General features: G+C 39.1%; 1 protein-coding gene across 1 annotated transcript in view; it reads left to right on the top strand.

Annotated features, from left to right (window-relative positions):
- mta3 (metastasis associated 1 family, member 3) overlaps positions 1 to 17153 on the top strand; it is a 68469-nt gene that overhangs the window by 45174 nt on the left and 6142 nt on the right. Inside the window, exons 15-18 of the mRNA XM_033984731.2 lie at positions 4352 to 4444; positions 5253 to 5414; positions 9138 to 9166; positions 10431 to 10549. Coding sequence (XP_033840622.1) covers positions 4352 to 4444; positions 5253 to 5414; positions 9138 to 9166; positions 10431 to 10549 — 403 coding nt within the window. The remainder of the gene's footprint in view (positions 1 to 4351; positions 4445 to 5252; positions 5415 to 9137; positions 9167 to 10430; positions 10550 to 17153) is intronic.

Raw genomic sequence — 17153 nt, 5'->3', positions numbered from 1 at the left:
TTTTGAACAACATACATTTTTACTGTAAGTAGGATCACCTTAGACTTTGCCTGGAGGCGTCACCAATTTGTGTCTACGGAGATGGATATGTTTAATGCCATACTGTGCGACATTCCAGGTAGAGCAATTACATATTTGGAAACAAGCAGGTGACTGACCCGCTACCTGAAAAATTGCATAGTGCACCTTTAACAAATACTTAAAAGGGCCCATATAACACTATTCTCTGATCTATGTTATAATGTCGTTTCTTCATCACAAACAGACCTGGAGTTGTGTTTTGTTTCATTCTCACATGTTTAACACACAAACAAACCTGCATTTTTAGGCTGAGTTCTTCTCTCAAACTGAAAACACTCTGTTCCACCTTGTGATGTCATTAAGTGGTAATACAGGAAGTGCTCCACTGTGTTTTTAAACTCCACACACCTTCACTAGAATCATTTGGATCATTTCAGCTGTAGAATTGCCAATCTCCACTGCACTAAATGTAAAAGGAGCTGTTAACTTGAAAACTACTTCATGACATCACAAGGTGGAACAGAGTGTTTTGAGCTTTGGAGATGTAGACAGACTAATAATAGAGTTACTCAAACGTGTGAATGAAACAAAACACAACTCCAGGTGTGTTTTTGAGGAGATAACAGCATTGGAACATGGCTTATCGCTCACAAGTCAATTTTGCGTAATATAGGACCTTTAATTATACAAATTTAGTTTCCCAATATGTTGTTTAGTGTCTTAAATTTTAACCAATAGTGATAATAAAACCATTTCTTTCACACACTGCGTCTTAAACTGCTCCATGTGGTCGGTAGAAGATTTTTCCTTTCCACTTCTGGATATTACAAATGCGTTTGTGGTTGAAGCAAAATGAAAGAATTTTTAAAAAATGCCTCGTCTTCACAGCAGCACAAGCTTCCACTGCAAATGAAAGTGAAATTCTTGTGAGACCGTGTCCTACTAAAGACTACAGATCAGACTCGTTACACTAATTAAAATGATTGCTGCTCCATTAATTACGTAGACTTCAAAACAACAAGCTAACTCTGGCATAACAATGTTGGAATTTTTGTCATTCGCGATTCTTCCTTGGTGTCCGCTATGGTGAAAGGTCAGAGGAGGCATTAATTTAGCACAATTCCCATAGCATAACTTTTAGAGGTCAGAGCCACTCTAAAGTTAACAACAGCTAGCATGCTAACAGCGCACTTCCCAATTCTCACACAATAAAAAGCTTTATTAGATGCCGACAGCACATGGCGATCTCAGTTTTCCACTAAGAGTTGCATTAATTTAACATAACGCCCATAGGATAACTTTGAAAGACCAGAGCCACTATAAAGCTAACAAGAACTAGCATGCTAACAGCGCACTAACTGATTCTCGAACAATAAAACGCTTTATTAGATGCAGACAGCACATGGCGATCTCAGTTTTACGCTAAGAGTTAAATAGTAGGGATACAAGACAGCATTCATTTAAGAGAATTCCCAGATTTGTGCCACTAATAACGGCTAGCATGCTAACGGCGCACTTCTTAATTCTAACGCTTTATTATTTAGATACAGACAGCACATTGCGATCTCAGTTTTACATTAAGAGCTGCTTCTAGTTTATATCTGTACTGAGGCAAAACAAGAGTAACTATATTAAAAGAAAATAAATCAGGTACTGCCTTTTTACGCATAATTTGAGTATTTCACTAATATCTCTAACCATTTTCACTAGTTTAGGTTAAAACCGTATCTAACCTTAGACTGATCCATGTTGCCTCGTGAAACAGAAATGCACCAGCCTTACTCCATACCTCCTTTTTGTTGTGTTGTAAAGCACTGATCAGACATTGTAATAGTGCGATTTACAGGAGAGGAAGCGGACGTTTTGTATAGACTCGGTACAGAATAGTAAATAGGTTGAACTTGGCTAAATGGGTTTGGGGAATTGGATGATGTCATAATCTCAAATGGGGCATAGAGGTTTTGCTAAAGGCGCCTGGTAACCTCACTGTTAGCGTCACTACTTCCTGTCCAATCTTATCTCTCTGAGGTTTTTGCCGAGTCACGCTAAAATGAATAAATGAATGAATAAACGTTTAAAGATAAGGCAGTGCACAGGGAGCTGCGGAGATGAGCAGGTGTCTGGCAAAGTTACGTAGTTTACCTTTAAAGCTTAAACCAGCCCTATTGTGCTTGTGTGTGCTCTGTGGTTGTCATCTCTAGATCATTATGTCTAATCTATCTATCTAAATTTACACATTTTAAATCAGAATATTCATCTAAAAGAGCTTAATAAAAGAAAAAAGTTTGCTGAATTCCGCGTTAGAAAACTGTGGTGCCCAATGGGAGCTGACGTCGCCGTAAACGTCGTCACAACAAACATCGCATTAGCGAGCAGCCCATTTTTTTTCATTTGTACCAAAATGACTACGCAACGCTGCCGAATCCAATGAGTATCAATGATTAAGAAAATAAAACTGGAGAAGGAAGTGCGTACGTCACAGTGGGCGTGTACAGGTGAAGGTGAAAACGGGGGCAGATGGACAAAATGGCGTCATGAAAATAGTCGATTAAAGATTATTCAAACATCACTCCAAATACAACTTCAGAGGCTCAATGAGAAGAAACAACTAGAACATGGTTAAAGACTCAGAAAAGTCCATTTTGCAGAATAGGTCCACTTTAAGTTCACACATTTGGCCCATGTCCCATTGCAGTGACGTAATGGAGTTTGGCCGTTCTGTTATGACTGATCTGTGTATATCTCCACCTCATCTTTTTCTACCTCTGTGTTTCTTTTCATTGCTGTGTGAATGTGTGTCAATAAAGTTGCATTGAAAGCATCTCCTCTGCGTCTTGTGGGTCATTTGTCTTCTTAGCTTGTCCATTAGATGTCCCACCACACCTGTGCCCACCCACCACACCTTTTTCCACCCACCTCCACCACACCTGTGCCCACCCACCACACCTGTTTCTGTCCACCTCCACCACACCTGTGTCCGCCCACCACACCTGTGTCCGCCCACCACACCTGTGCCCACCCACCACACCTTTTTCCACCCACCTCCACCACACCTGTGCCCACCCACCTCACCTGTTTCTGTCCACCACACCTGTGCCCACCCACCACACCTGTTTCTGCCCACCTCCACCACACCTGTGTCCACCCACCACACCTGTGTCTGCCCACCTCTACCACACCTGTGTTCGCCCACCACACTTGTCCACCCAACACACTTGTCTCCACCCACCACCACCACACTTGTGCCCACCCATCACACCTGTGTCCGCTCACCACACCTGTCTCCACCCAACACCACCACCACACTTCTCTCCACCCACCACCACCACCACACTTGTGTCCACCTACCACACCTGTGTCCACCTACCACACCTGTGTCCATCCACCACCACCACACCTGTTTCTGCCCACCACACCTGTATCCACCCACCACCACAGCTCCTGTGTCAGCAAACCACACCTGTGTCCACCCAACACACCTGTCTCTTCCCACCACACCTGTGTCCAGTCCTCCAAAGTCAAAACCTGATTTGAATGGCTTTCTTTTGGGATGTGCATGTCGGCATGATTATGAATGTGCATGGTTAAGGGCATCATTTCGTCCATCCAAGTAAGTCATTTTTAAACATTTTCTAGTTATTTTTGAATTTCCTGATCACACAAACCGATGAGAAATGTCAAAATGGTTGCACACAAGTCAAGACCAAAACAGTTTTTATTGTGTTATTAAAACATTACAACTTACCTTTTAAAGATGTGCTCTGTAACTTTTCTGCCACCGGCTTGTCTCCATGGAGATGTTATTGCCTTGTCAGGAATGTTCCACAGTATGACGTTACTGGTGCAGTGTTGCACAAAAATACCTTGAAAAACACAAGTGACTGGATAGCCTCTCCAGAGATTTGACCTGGAGATTTGTGTGTTTAATAAAGCCATACTGTAGAACATTCCAAGCAAAACATTAACATCCCCATGGAGACAAGCAAGTAGCTGACCCTCTCCCAGAAAAGTTACATAGTGCACTTTCAAAGACATGTGTTTGTTATGTAAAGGCTTCCGTCAACCACAACCATCAGTGTTATATTTGAGTAACTGTATTCATATGTAAAATTACAAATATTATACATTTGTAGTTTATTTAAAAATCACATTTGACTGAAATTTAACTTATTGGGTCCTGTTTGCATCTTCTGCATTTTTAAAAGATCACTGTAGTTATTTACTTATGGCATAATTTAGCACTAAATCTTGAATTTGTTTGGATTCACACATGCAGCCTGTAGGGGGCAGCACACTGGTTGGTTACACTGATGTTTATGTTTGATGATAGATATGTTGAGGGCGTCTGAAGGACAGGGGATGCGCCTTCCCAAGATCAGAGCCGCCCAGAGGAGTACGCTCACCAGTATACTGCAGTTTCTAGGTAAATACTACTAATAATACTGCTACTACTACTACTAATACTGCTACTGCTACCACCAAAGATACTATGGCTCTAACAATACTACTAACTACTAAGTACTACTTACTGCAATTACTACAACCACTACAATTACAATTACTGTTACTGCTACTACTACTACTACTACTACTACTCCTACTACTACTACTACTACTACTACTGCTACTACTACAACTGCTACTACTACTACTGCTACTACTACTACTACTATTGCTACTACTACTACTACTACTGCTACTACTACTACTACTACTACTACTACTACTACTACTACTATTCCTTTCTCAAGACCTGATTTAGACCTGGAAAGTCTTGGTTTAGTCCTGGTTCAGACCTGACATGGGCCTAGATATGACCTATATGTGGTTTAGTTCAGTTCTAGCCCTAGTTTTAACCTGGTTTAGTCTTGATTCAAACCAATACCTAGTCCAGTTCTGGTGTAGTCCTGGTTTAAGCCTGGATTTTTCCTGGTTTAGTTCTTAAATTACAACTTATTTAGGCCTAATACAGGCCTAATACAGTCCTGGTCATTATTCAGGCCTTGATTTATTGTTTAGACCTTGTATAGTTCTGGTTTAAACTTACTTTTCTCACGCTTTCAACCTAGTTTAGTCTTGCTTGAGTCCTGGTTTAGATCTGGTTTAGACCTGGTTCAGACCTGGTTTAGAGATTAGAATAATTGCACTTGTCTCCTGTACAGCTGTATATAAAAAAAACAAACACACATTATATTGGTTCAAATCTTTATTATTTCTGTTTCTGTCTGCAGAGTCTCGTCCTGCCACCCAGGTCCCTCGCTCTCACCGCACTCCAGGACTCCAGACCCCCCCACCCCGACGCCTCCTCTCCTCTCTGCCCCATGGAACGCACGGCATGCTGGGAAAACGCAGCTTCCACCATCACAGCCGCACTGACCCTGAAAGACGCTCAGGTAACTGTAAGAACGCAGCAATAAAACGACCATGAGTGAATGTGAGAGATGTTCTATAGATAGTTTAGACCTGGACTAGTCCTGGACTAGTCCTGGTCTACTCCTGGACTAGTCCTGGACTAGTCCTGGTCTAGTCCTGGTCTAGTCCTGGTTTACTCCTTGTTTTATTCTTACTATAGTAATTTTGATCTGGTTTTGTCCTCTTTGGGCTTGGTTTAGTTCTGGTTAAGTCCTGGTTTAGTCCTGATTTAGTCCTGATGTAGTCCTGATTTAGTCCTGATTTAGTCCTGTTTCAGTCCTGGTTTTAGTCCTGGTTTAGTCCTGGTTTAGTCCTGGTTTAGTCCTGGTTTAGTCCTGGTTTAGTCCTGGTTTAATCCTGGTTTAGTCCTGATTTAATCCTGGTTTAGTTCTTGTTTAGTTCTTGTTTAGTTCTTGTTTAGCCCTGGTTTAGTCCTGGTTTAGTCCTGGTTTAGTCCTGGTTCAGTCCTGGTTTAGTCCTGGTTTAGTCCTGGTTGGGACTAGTCCTAGTTGTAAATAGAGAAACAGACCAAATGTAAAGTACATTTTGAACACTAAAGATTCCCACAGACTCACGACTCAATAACTTTGAACATTTAATTAAATTGTGCCTGAAAGTAGATAATCGCTTTTCTCGCCCAAACTAATTAAAATGACTTTCAGATGGAATGAACAGGAACCAAAGTACTTTCTTTTCACTCCAGGTTTAGCAAAGTTAGTCCTTTGGGGAAATGATATATTTGAAAATATATTTTATTGAATTACATTGAACCAGTCAATCAATATTACTTTTCCCTGAGGAGCAGTTTAAACATAGAGCTCAACATTGAGAATTATATAAAGCTCAAACAAAAGTGTCAGTGTGGCTCAGCAGGTAGAGTCATCACGTCCAGCATCAGAGCAGGATGAGAGGAGTCACATCTCTCAGGACAAAAGTCTCAGTGTGGCTCAGCAGGTAGAGTCATCTGGCCTGTCAGGGCCGGATGAGGTGAGTAACATCACTCAGGCCAAAAGTCTTGGTGCATTTCAACAGGTAGAGTCATCAGGTCCAGTGTCAGGGCAGAATGAGGCGAGTAACATCCTTCAGAATAAAAGTCTCCTCTGTGTCCTACAGCATCACAGCAGCCTCCAGGGGCTAAACCTGTCTCTCTCTTTGCTCTGTTGTTTTAGTCGGTGATCTTTCAGTCTGCCATACCTGGGATAGAAAGTCTGTTGCATTGTTGTAAAAAAATCAGAGCTAACTGGTTAGCATAGCTAGCTCCATATATGGTCGCCATGGTTACAAAAAAAAAGAAAAATCAAATCATACAATTTCTTAGTTGGTCAAAATCCTAAAATGTTAAGAAATGTTAGAAATTCAAGATAGTTTGTACTAGTTTGCACGCTGAGCAGTTTGAAAACTGCTCAGCGTGCCAGCTAGTCAGCCACAAGAGCAGCAAACCATGACAACCACAGAATTGAATTAGCAACTTTAAAATGTGCTATTATTACATAAACAGTGTTGCATTTTGACTTTTAAAGGTATTATACAAGCCATATTCTTCAGTCACTTTTTGAAATAACCATTTCTTCTCATTATACCATATTTCTAAATCAAATCAAATCAAACTTTATTTATATAGCACTTTTCATACAAAAAAAAGTAACACAAAGTGCTTTACAAAGCATTAAAATCAGTCCCACCCACCAAACCCACCCAGCCACCCGACAGCCCAACAACCCAACCCCAACACATCAATAATCATAACCAAACAACCCCCCACCCCAACACACACTCCCACCCCCCACCTCAACACATGTTAAAATACCTCAGTTTCATTTAAAATATGTTTAAGTGGAACAGGCTGGATAAAGATGAACCAGATGAGAGAGCGCCACCAGAGGAACCATCTGCACCAGGAGCAGGGTCACCCACAGCCACAGGACACCAGCCCAGGGCCCAGAGAAGAGATGAGGCAAGACCAAACCTCCAGGGCCCACGAACCAGGGCCCAGCAGCCACAGCCAACCACAGCTCCCGGTGCAGAGGGCTCCTCAGAGGAAACACTGGCAAATCTAAAATGATTAAAAATAATAAAATAAGTCAAAACTAATAAATAAGTCAATAAATAATAAAATAAATAACCAATAAATAATAAAATAATCAATAAATAATAAAATAAGTCAAAACTAAACAAGTAAATAAAACATAAGTAAAACATAAACACACTAGCCAGCCTAAATAAGACTAAATAAATAGAGAAGTAAACTAAAATGATAAATACTAATCAAAAGCTATGCTAAAAAGATGGGTCTTGAGCCTGCTTTTAAAAACCTGAATGTTCTCTGCGGCCCTGAGGTCCTCCGGCAGACTGTTCCATAGACGGGGGCCATAAAACTGGAAAGAGGCCTCTCCATGCGTGTGTGTCCTGACTTTGGGAATGACTAGGAGCCTGCTGCCGGAGGAGCGCAGGGGCCGCGAGGGTTCATAGGATAAAAGCAGTTCTGTAAGATAAGAAGGCCCAAGACCATTAAGACATTTAAAAACCAGTAAAAGAACTTTAAAATCGATCCTGAAACACACAGGGAGCCAATGCAGGGATTCTAATACCGGTGTAATGTGGTCCCGCCCCCTGGTCTTAGTCAGGACACGTGCTGCTGAATTTTGTAATAATTGTAGACCTGAAATCGCCTTTTTGGGAAGACCAGAGAGCAGGGCATTACAGTAATCTATACGACTGGTGATAAAAGCATGCATCAGCGTCTCTGTGTTGGCCCGAGAGAGAATGGGACGGACTCTGGCTATGTTTTTCAAATGGTAAAAACCAATTTTTGTGATGTTTTTAATGTGTGGAATAAAAGTCAGCTCAGAGTCAAAAATAACGCCCAGGTTTCTTACTTGTGATGATGGATTAAAAGACTGTGACTGTAATTTGGGTAAAAGTTTCTCTCTCTGGGCCTCAGGACCGATGATTAAAACCTCAGTTTTGTCCTGGTTAAGCTGGAGGAAGTTTTCTGCCATCCAGGATTTGATGTCTAAAATACAGTTAAAAAGAGCATCCACTGGGCTGGTGTCATCAGGAGACATGGAGATGTTCTGTTTAATTTCCACAAAATCTGTCTAATTTTCATGTATACTGAAGAAAGGGGCCGTTTACACAACAATGCATTTTGCTCAAAACAAAACCTTCTCTTGCGGATTGGCTTTTTGTATTCGTAAATTTCGAAATTTCAAACTTTTTCAGTTTTGTTAACAGCCCTGTCTCTTACCGCTGACTGCGCAGACTGACTGAGGCAACATTTGAAAAAAACGGTGATTATATACTTCCTATATAAATTCTTTTGATATTCTTTGTAATACCTGCATATAGCCTATCATGTTTTTTACGCCTCAAGTGTAAAGTGAAATTCGTCAGCGCTTTTGTAATTAGCCTTGTTGTAAAAACGGCCCCTTCGTTTAACTTGTTTTTCGATTGTATCCTGCAGAGTCAAAGCACTCATCTGCGTATACTAGAAATACACCACTTTAACTAAATAGGTACATTAGTATGGATGCAGGCAAGCTAATTTATGCTAATTTTTGAACAATTGCTATCGCTAATGTACGGCCTGTTTTGTTTTTGTGTTCACTGAGTATGCTCTAAATATTAACACTGCTGTATTCTGCTATTAGACAATATTTAGTTTGGCAGAAAAGGATTAATTAAGATATTATTTGTTGTTACAGAAAATCCGAGTTCAACAGGAGGACCTCTGGTATGTACACTTACTATTATTATTACTATTATGCTAAACATGACATTTTTAATCATGTTTTTATGTTGCAGTGTGTATGTAGTAAATATATTCGGAGTCTTTCATTATAATGCATAGAGCAATGTTGCGGAAGTAAATATATTAAACTTATGCTTGTGCGAGTGAAGCAAAACACAACTCCCGCTGGGTTTTGTTAAATAGACAGAATGATTTGCGTAGCATTCTGAATAGAGTTGCACACATTATCCATCTGGGTTACCTCCCATTGCAAGCTCGTATACAGCTGCATACTTCCGAGCAAGCAGATAAATCAAACTTAATCTCAAAGCGGGACTGAACACTAAATTAGCTTTGTTTTAGCAGCATTCTTTACTGTTCCTGTCTCCGTGCAGGGTCGCCATGGTTACAGGAAAAACAAACTCAACAAGCTCAAATCGCACAATCCCATAGTCCTTAACTTCCGTCCTTTGAATTGTACAACCTGCACTTCTTAGTTACTCAAAATACATACAAAAATGTAAAAAAAATAAAATAAATTAAGTATTGCTCAGTGTGCCAGCTTGTCAGCCACAAGAGCAGTCAACTACAACAACCACGGAATTGAATTAGCAAGTTTAAAACATGAGCGGGTACTACATACAGTAAAGCTACATAAAGAGGGTTGCATTTTGACTTTTAAAGATATTATACAAGCCACATCTTTTAGTCACTAACCATTTCTTCTCCTTGTACCTTATTATTTTGATTTAGTTTTCATAAAATCAGTCTAATTTTTATGTAAAACAGAAAAAAGGGACCATTTACACAACAATGCTTAGTGTTTCTGTTTTCTTTTTTGCAAATTTAGGACAAACTAGATCTAAAACCCACCCAGACGTAGGGAGAAACATGCAAACTCCACATAGAAAGGTCTGGGCGGCCGGGAACCTGGAACCTTCTGACTGTGAGGCATGAGTGCTTACCCACTCTGCCACCAGCTGTTCGTTAATTGGTCCAGACCCTGCCCCTCCTAACCCCTCACTCTTCCCTCACTCTCCCCTTTAGACCTCCAGGCACTGCCCAGTTTAGCAGCTCCATTTGAAATATAGTTTTGTGGGCGGAGTTTATGTGTTTAATCCCACTTTAATATCAGCATTTATCTTCTGCCAAACACAATGACGCTCTGTCCGATTGGTCTGGTTCAAAAAAGTCAGTGTAGTTCAACTTTACATTTACATATTTGTTTATCGTTCAAACTTCTCACATTGGAGTGTTTTTTTTTTAGCACAACGGACGCAGCAGTTCCAGTGGAAACACCAGAGGAGGAGTCATGATCCGTAAGAGGCGTCCCAACTGGATCGACGCTCCGGATGACAGCTTTTTCCTCGTTACCAGGGAAACCAGGTGAGCTCCGTGACCCCTCCATGACCCCTCCATGACCCCTGAGAGTCTCTCCAATGAGGTGTGAGGGACTTGGTCATGTGATGTGAGCTACTGTGTTACGTGCAAATTTTCAGCCATTGATTGAACCATGTTATAATAGAATAATGTGAAAGTATGGAAAAATCATAATATTAATAAAAGTACACAGACCATGGAAATGTGGGTGAACTGTTTTCATAATTACATTTTTACTGCAAAACAATATGAAAAAATCTATGTGCTTATCTAGTTTTATTTGAATATGTCATTCTTAATGTGGATTAAAACATTTATGCTTTTTTTGTATTCTTTTTTTTGTACCGGGAGTAGTATGTTCTGCTCCCATGTCTTGAAATGAGAATATATATATATATATATATATATATATATATATATATATATATATATATATATATATATATATATATATATATATATATATATATATATATATATATATATATATATATATATATAGTACATTTTTATATTTTAATCCTGTTTAGTGTAATCTTATCTATCTCATCAGAGGTATAATACTCCCTACAAACAAAGCCTATCAGAGGTATAATACTCCCTACAACCAAAGTATATCAGAGGTATAATACTCCCTACAACCGAAGCATATCAGATGTATAATACTCCCTACAACTGAAGCATATCAGATGTATAATACTCCCTACAACTGAAGCATATCAGATGTATAAAACTTCCTACAACTGAAGTATATATCAGATGTATAATACTCCCTACAACCGAAGTATATCAGATGTGTAATACTCCCTACAACCGAAGCATATCAGATGTATAATACTCCCTACAACTGAAGCATATCAGAGATATAAAACTTCCTACAACCGAAGTATATATTAGATGTATAATACTCCCTACAACCGAAATATATCAAGTGTATAATGCTCCCTACAACCGAAGTATATCAGAGGTATAATACTCCTTACAATGGAAGCATATCAAAGGTATAATACTCCCTACATTTTAAGCATATCAGAGGTATAATAATCCCTACAACCAAAGCATATCAGAGGTATAATACTCCTTACATCCGAAGTATATCAGCGGTATAATACTCCCTACAATTTAAGCATATCACAGGTATAATACTCCCTACAACCAAAGTAAATCAGATATATAATACTCCCTACAACCAAAGCATGTCAGACATATAATACTCCCTACAACCAAAGTAAATCAGATGTATAATACCCCCTACAATTTAAGCATATCAGAGGTATAATACTCCCTACAACAGAAGCATATAGGAGGTATAATACTCCCTACAACAGAAGCATATCAGAGGTATAATACTCCCTACAAGACTGGACAGCACTCAATTGGAATGGAAAACACATCATAATATCTTGAGGGTTCATTTTAGTCCTGGGTTAGGTTTGGTCCAGTCCTGATTTAGACCTGGTTGGGTTCTGGTTTAGACCCTTTTAAGTCCTGCTCATGACTCCATCTAGTGGCACAGTAGAAACATGTGCCTATTAATAATACGAGTTTTGCTTTGACCTAGTTGTCCAAACATAACAATTTGTCAATCATAACGTTTTGTTTACCTATTTTTCCCTGCTATTTTTTTTTTTTTTTTTTTTTTTTTTTTTTTTTTTTTTACCAGCTTTTAACTAATTAACATTGAGCCCATAATTCACTTTCTGTCTTAACACATTCCACCCACTAGCAGGTGCCATGTTGAATAAATAATCGCTACTAAAGCCCCTCATATAAAGTGGTCATTATATTTTGTATGGACTTTTGTATCAATCTTTCTACTCATTTACGTTCTTCAAGTGTCTAACTTCTTCAGAGCCTGAGATTAAGAGATAAACTTTGTACATCTGCTCAAACGTCTGCAAAATTCAACAGGGACAAAAGAGAAACGGCCCTGGAATATTAAAACTTTTGAGCCACTTTAAAATATATTGTGATGCAACACGGCCTCCTTGTTTCCTGCGACCAATAGGAACTTGTTTCACTATTAATGAAAAGGTTTATGTTATGGCAAATAGATTTTTCCGCATTTTAATTAAAGGTGATGTACATTAAAAAAATTGAAAAACAGGCCTAACTCATTTTGTATGCAAATGTATTCCTCACTTCCCTAACACATTTTTAATTATTCACTGTGAACGGTTTACTTGTGTGTTTCACAACTTGCAAAGGCCAGAGTGGAGTTGCTGTCACGCCACTGCTAACAACTAGCATGCTAATAGCGCACTTCCTGGTTCATGGATGATAAATAAACTTTAAAAATATCTGTACTGTGGCAAAACTAATTTACGTGAGAAAATCGAAGTGTGGTGTATTGAAAATCTTCGATAGACTTTTTGTACTGACTTGTTCATTTCGGTGCCAGTTGTGTTCTGGTTTAGATCTTGAATGCTGCTCATGACTCCATCTAGTGGCAAAAAAAAATCACATTTTTTAACGTTAATCTAACTTTGGTATTAAGTTATAACACAGATTATTCTACATTTTGTTCAATTTAAACCAATCAAAAATACCTATTAAAAAAACGTAAGTCCTAAGTCTATTGACGTTTGGTACAATGCTAGCTAGCTCACTGTGTCTCAAAGCTTAAGCTAATTTTTATTAATAATTAATAAATCTAAAATAAACAACCTATTAAAATTCAAATTAATTTTAATAAAGGCTGCTCTGTGGAATTTGTTTGTGGTGGTGTTCAAAATTAGCATAAGCGTTAGCATTGCTAATTTCTAATCTCTTTCTAAATACAAGTGTCTCCGGTGAAGTATTCATTTTGTTTGTGTAGTGTTTAACATGCTGTAAGTGCAGCTTCCTGTCCACTGTCTGACCTTAACCCCCTAACCTCTGACCCCTAACCCCCAACCCACCCACAGCTCCCTGTCCACTGTCTCATCTTTAAATATTTATTCATTATAGCGTGACTCGGCATAAACCTCATAGAGATACAATTGGACAGGAAGTAGTGACGCTAACAGTGAAGTTGCCGAGAGCTAATGGCGATGCTGGTTCCTGCCTGCCCCCTTGTGGTATTCCAAGGTAAAAGCATCATAGCTCAGTGCTGTGCCCTTAAACCGATCTGACAGCCCTGCCTGTAACTCCAGTTCACAGCAGCGAGCAGTCAATTTTTTTCTCTGTAGCAAAATAGCGGTTGAACTTTTTATGTATCAGTTTTTGGGGGACAAAAAAATATAAGTAGAATATAAGAATGAACCAAGCACAGAGCAATGTTTGTGTTTCAGAGCATTGCCGCTTCAAAATAAAGACGACGCTCTACGCTCTTAAAAGCTGATTTTGCATAATATGTCCCTGGCAAAATTGGCGACTAAAGAGGGAGGAGTACTCAGTTTTGTTATTTAAGTAAAAGTACAGATACAGGAGCTAAAAAAAGTAAAAGTATCCCATGAAAAATCTACTTAAGTAAAAGTATTAAAGCACCTGTTTAAAAATGTACATAAAGAGTAAAAAGTAAAAGTACTTCACACAACTAAAGCCTCAAATGTAGTAATTTTCAGTAGACACAACAGATTTATTTATTTTTTGGTTGGTTTTATTTGTATATTTTGTTTACTCAAATTAGGAACGATTATGAACTTCCAAAGCAAATGACTACACCTTACACCAGCCTCATGAATCCAACATATTCATTCTAGTTCACTACGTTGGCACAGATGCATCATAAACAGCCATTTCACTCCATCATATCTTTATGGTTTATTTATGAACACTGGAAGTCAACGTTAGCATCGCGACGTAAGCTAACGACATGTGGTTCCATTATGGCGTGTATCTAAATGAGTTTTAGCAATGCGCGCTCACAACCTCAGCCCTGTTTGATCGAAGCTAAAATTAGAGCCGCTAACTGGTTCAGATGGGACGTGACGGGCCGTGAGCCACTGGAAATTTCATTATCAAATTAAAACCAGCGCCGCAGGGCAAACCAATGAGCCAAAAACAATGGTCTGATATAACCTCCAGTTCTCTTGTTAATTATAAATGCATGAGATCAGCTATGGAAAACATATCTGTAAACATGTTTTCTTACCTTGTTCTGATATTGTATGTTAGGGTTGGACGATATGGTGTTAAAGATCGAGTAGTGACCTGATCCCTGTTACAATATTGTTGGCTGTTGGCTGTATGTCTATGGCTGCTCCTCCTATTGGTCAATCTCTGTCATAATCTGTGAGTGACAGCTGGATTTGACCAATTACAGTGAAGGGGCAATATTCTGAAGAAGAAAATAATGTTTTTTACATCCTTGAAGCGATATAAAAATACTGCATGAACTGTGATTGAACTGCATCGTGATCTGGCAGCTAGGAAATTTAGATTGACTGATAGCTGAGTCCGAAAGTATTTGGTCAATTAGTTTTCAGCTCAGAAAAGAAAAGATTTAGATTTTCTTTTTGATTGTCGTGTAAGCCTGTAGAAATAAAGAAGATTGCAACCAGGAGGGCATATGTGTTGCAAAAATATGTGTTGTTAGGGGTCAGGGGTCAGAGGTTAGGGGGTCAGGCAGTGGACAGGGAGCTGGTGGAGCTGGGAGCTTATTCTGTAAAGCACTTTGAATTACCTTGTGTACAAATTGTGCTATACAAATAAACTTGCCTTGCCTTGCCTTACTGAAATAATCTACAGAAGTTAGCATTAGCATTAGCATTAGCACTGACACTCTAAGACATACCTTTCTGAAAGCAGAAGTGTCCTGTGGTGAAGTTTTCCCCACTCATTTGTAAAAGTCTTTAACATAATATCAGTGACATCCACCCCCACCTCCCTGTCCACTGTCTGCCCCTAAACCTCTAACCTCTGACCCCTGAACTCTAACCCACCCGCAGCTCCCTGTCCACTGCCTCATCTTTAAATATTTATCCATTTTAACGTGACTTGGCAAAAACCTTTAGACATTACATTACAGCGGAAAAGGTCACGCCGACTTTCCCTCTGATTGGAACTAGCTGCTATTGTTGAGCACAGAGCTAATTGCTAAAAAACTGCAAAATGTGCTATTAACATACAACTTACTTAAACTGTTAGATTTAAAATAAAGGTGGATCCCGTATTGCCTTAATGGTGCTCTATGCAGGGGTGTAGCATCAAATTCAGGACCTTTGGTAAAATTCATTTTGGGGGCCCTGCACAACATATTATCTTATGTAAAATGCACATTACAGACTTTGTGAGGGGCCCCTCTCTGCACTGGGCCCTGGATAAACAGCCCACTTAACCCCCCTTAGTGTGACACCCCTGGCTCTATGTAACTTCTGCCACCTTGTTGTCTCTAAGATATTACTGCTTTGCCTGGAATGTTCCGCAGTATGACATTAAACGTATCTATTCATCGCTTCAAGCAAATTACATCACCAGGTCAAGTTACGAGTTAGATCTGTGGAGAGGCTCATAGTAAGAATGTAAGTTTTTTTAAGATATTTTCGAGAGATAAGTTTAATGTCATACTTTGAAACATTCCAGGTAAAGCAATGACATCAAACAGGTGCTGGACTTACATGAAAAGTTGCATAGTGCCGCTTTAATTTCTATAATAAGTAGATGAAACTAATATAATGTAGACCCATTTCGTCGCTTGCTGTGGCTCACAAACTGCTGGTATTTCCTTTCTTAGGCACCAGCTTGGACTGTAATGATGTATCCCTCACAAAAGGGCAGCATTCATCAAACCTGTGAATAAACACGAGTGGAAAGTGTGAGGAAGACCCACGGCTATGTAAATTAGCCTGATGTGTTAAGCCTGATTTAGCTAGCGTTACCGTGGTGATCCCCAAAGACAAAGTGCCTCTGCTTTCCATAATGTTGGTGCCCCCCATGGCTAAATCTGCAGCTTTTTCTGACGCCATTAACCCAAGTGGAAATGTCCCACTGTTAGCAATCAATAAAGAAATGAAAAACAAACAAAAAAGATCTGATATGTGCTTGGACTTTGACAAATGGTGGTATAGATTGTAATTGTGTTCATGAGCTGCACATCTGGGGGTAAGATTGTCTGTAATGGAGGAAAATGACCCAGTATGTGTTACACAGACATAATAAATGCAAAAGGCCTCACTATTCAATAATATTCTGTATGCTACGCTGTTTTCAAAGATGCATTGTGTGACTTTTTAGTGCATGTCTGGGACTTGCTTGTCTCCATGGGGATGTTATTATTTTGGCTGAAAGTTCCATGGTATGACATTGAACTTTTGTTTTTTTCCCATTATAGGTGCTCAAAAATACCATAGTAAACATGCTAACAGTAAACAGTAAACAGGGCTCGCCTTCTCGCAGATTTAACCTATAACTTGGCCTGGTGATGTTACCTGCTTGTCTCCATGGGGATCACCAAAATGTTACTTGAAGCAGCTAAATAAACAAACGTTTTATTTTGTAAAACCATGTCAGGCATGAAATATTATTACAATAAACTAAACAGTGAAAAGAGAAAACACATTTTCTTTCTGTAAATAAGCAACAAAACTGTAGTTTAAATACAACTTACTGAAATAAGCAAATCAATAGTATGACTAAAAGTACAATACGTACATGAAATACTGATAATGATTTTTTTTTTAAAGAAAGC

This window comes from Periophthalmus magnuspinnatus, chromosome 19 (assembly GCF_009829125.3).
Source record: "Periophthalmus magnuspinnatus isolate fPerMag1 chromosome 19, fPerMag1.2.pri, whole genome shotgun sequence".
Classification (NCBI taxonomy): domain Eukaryota; kingdom Metazoa; phylum Chordata; class Actinopteri; order Gobiiformes; family Gobiidae; genus Periophthalmus; species Periophthalmus magnuspinnatus.
Note: the sequence above shows the minus strand (reverse complement) of the source record. Positions and strands in the feature narration are given on the sequence as shown.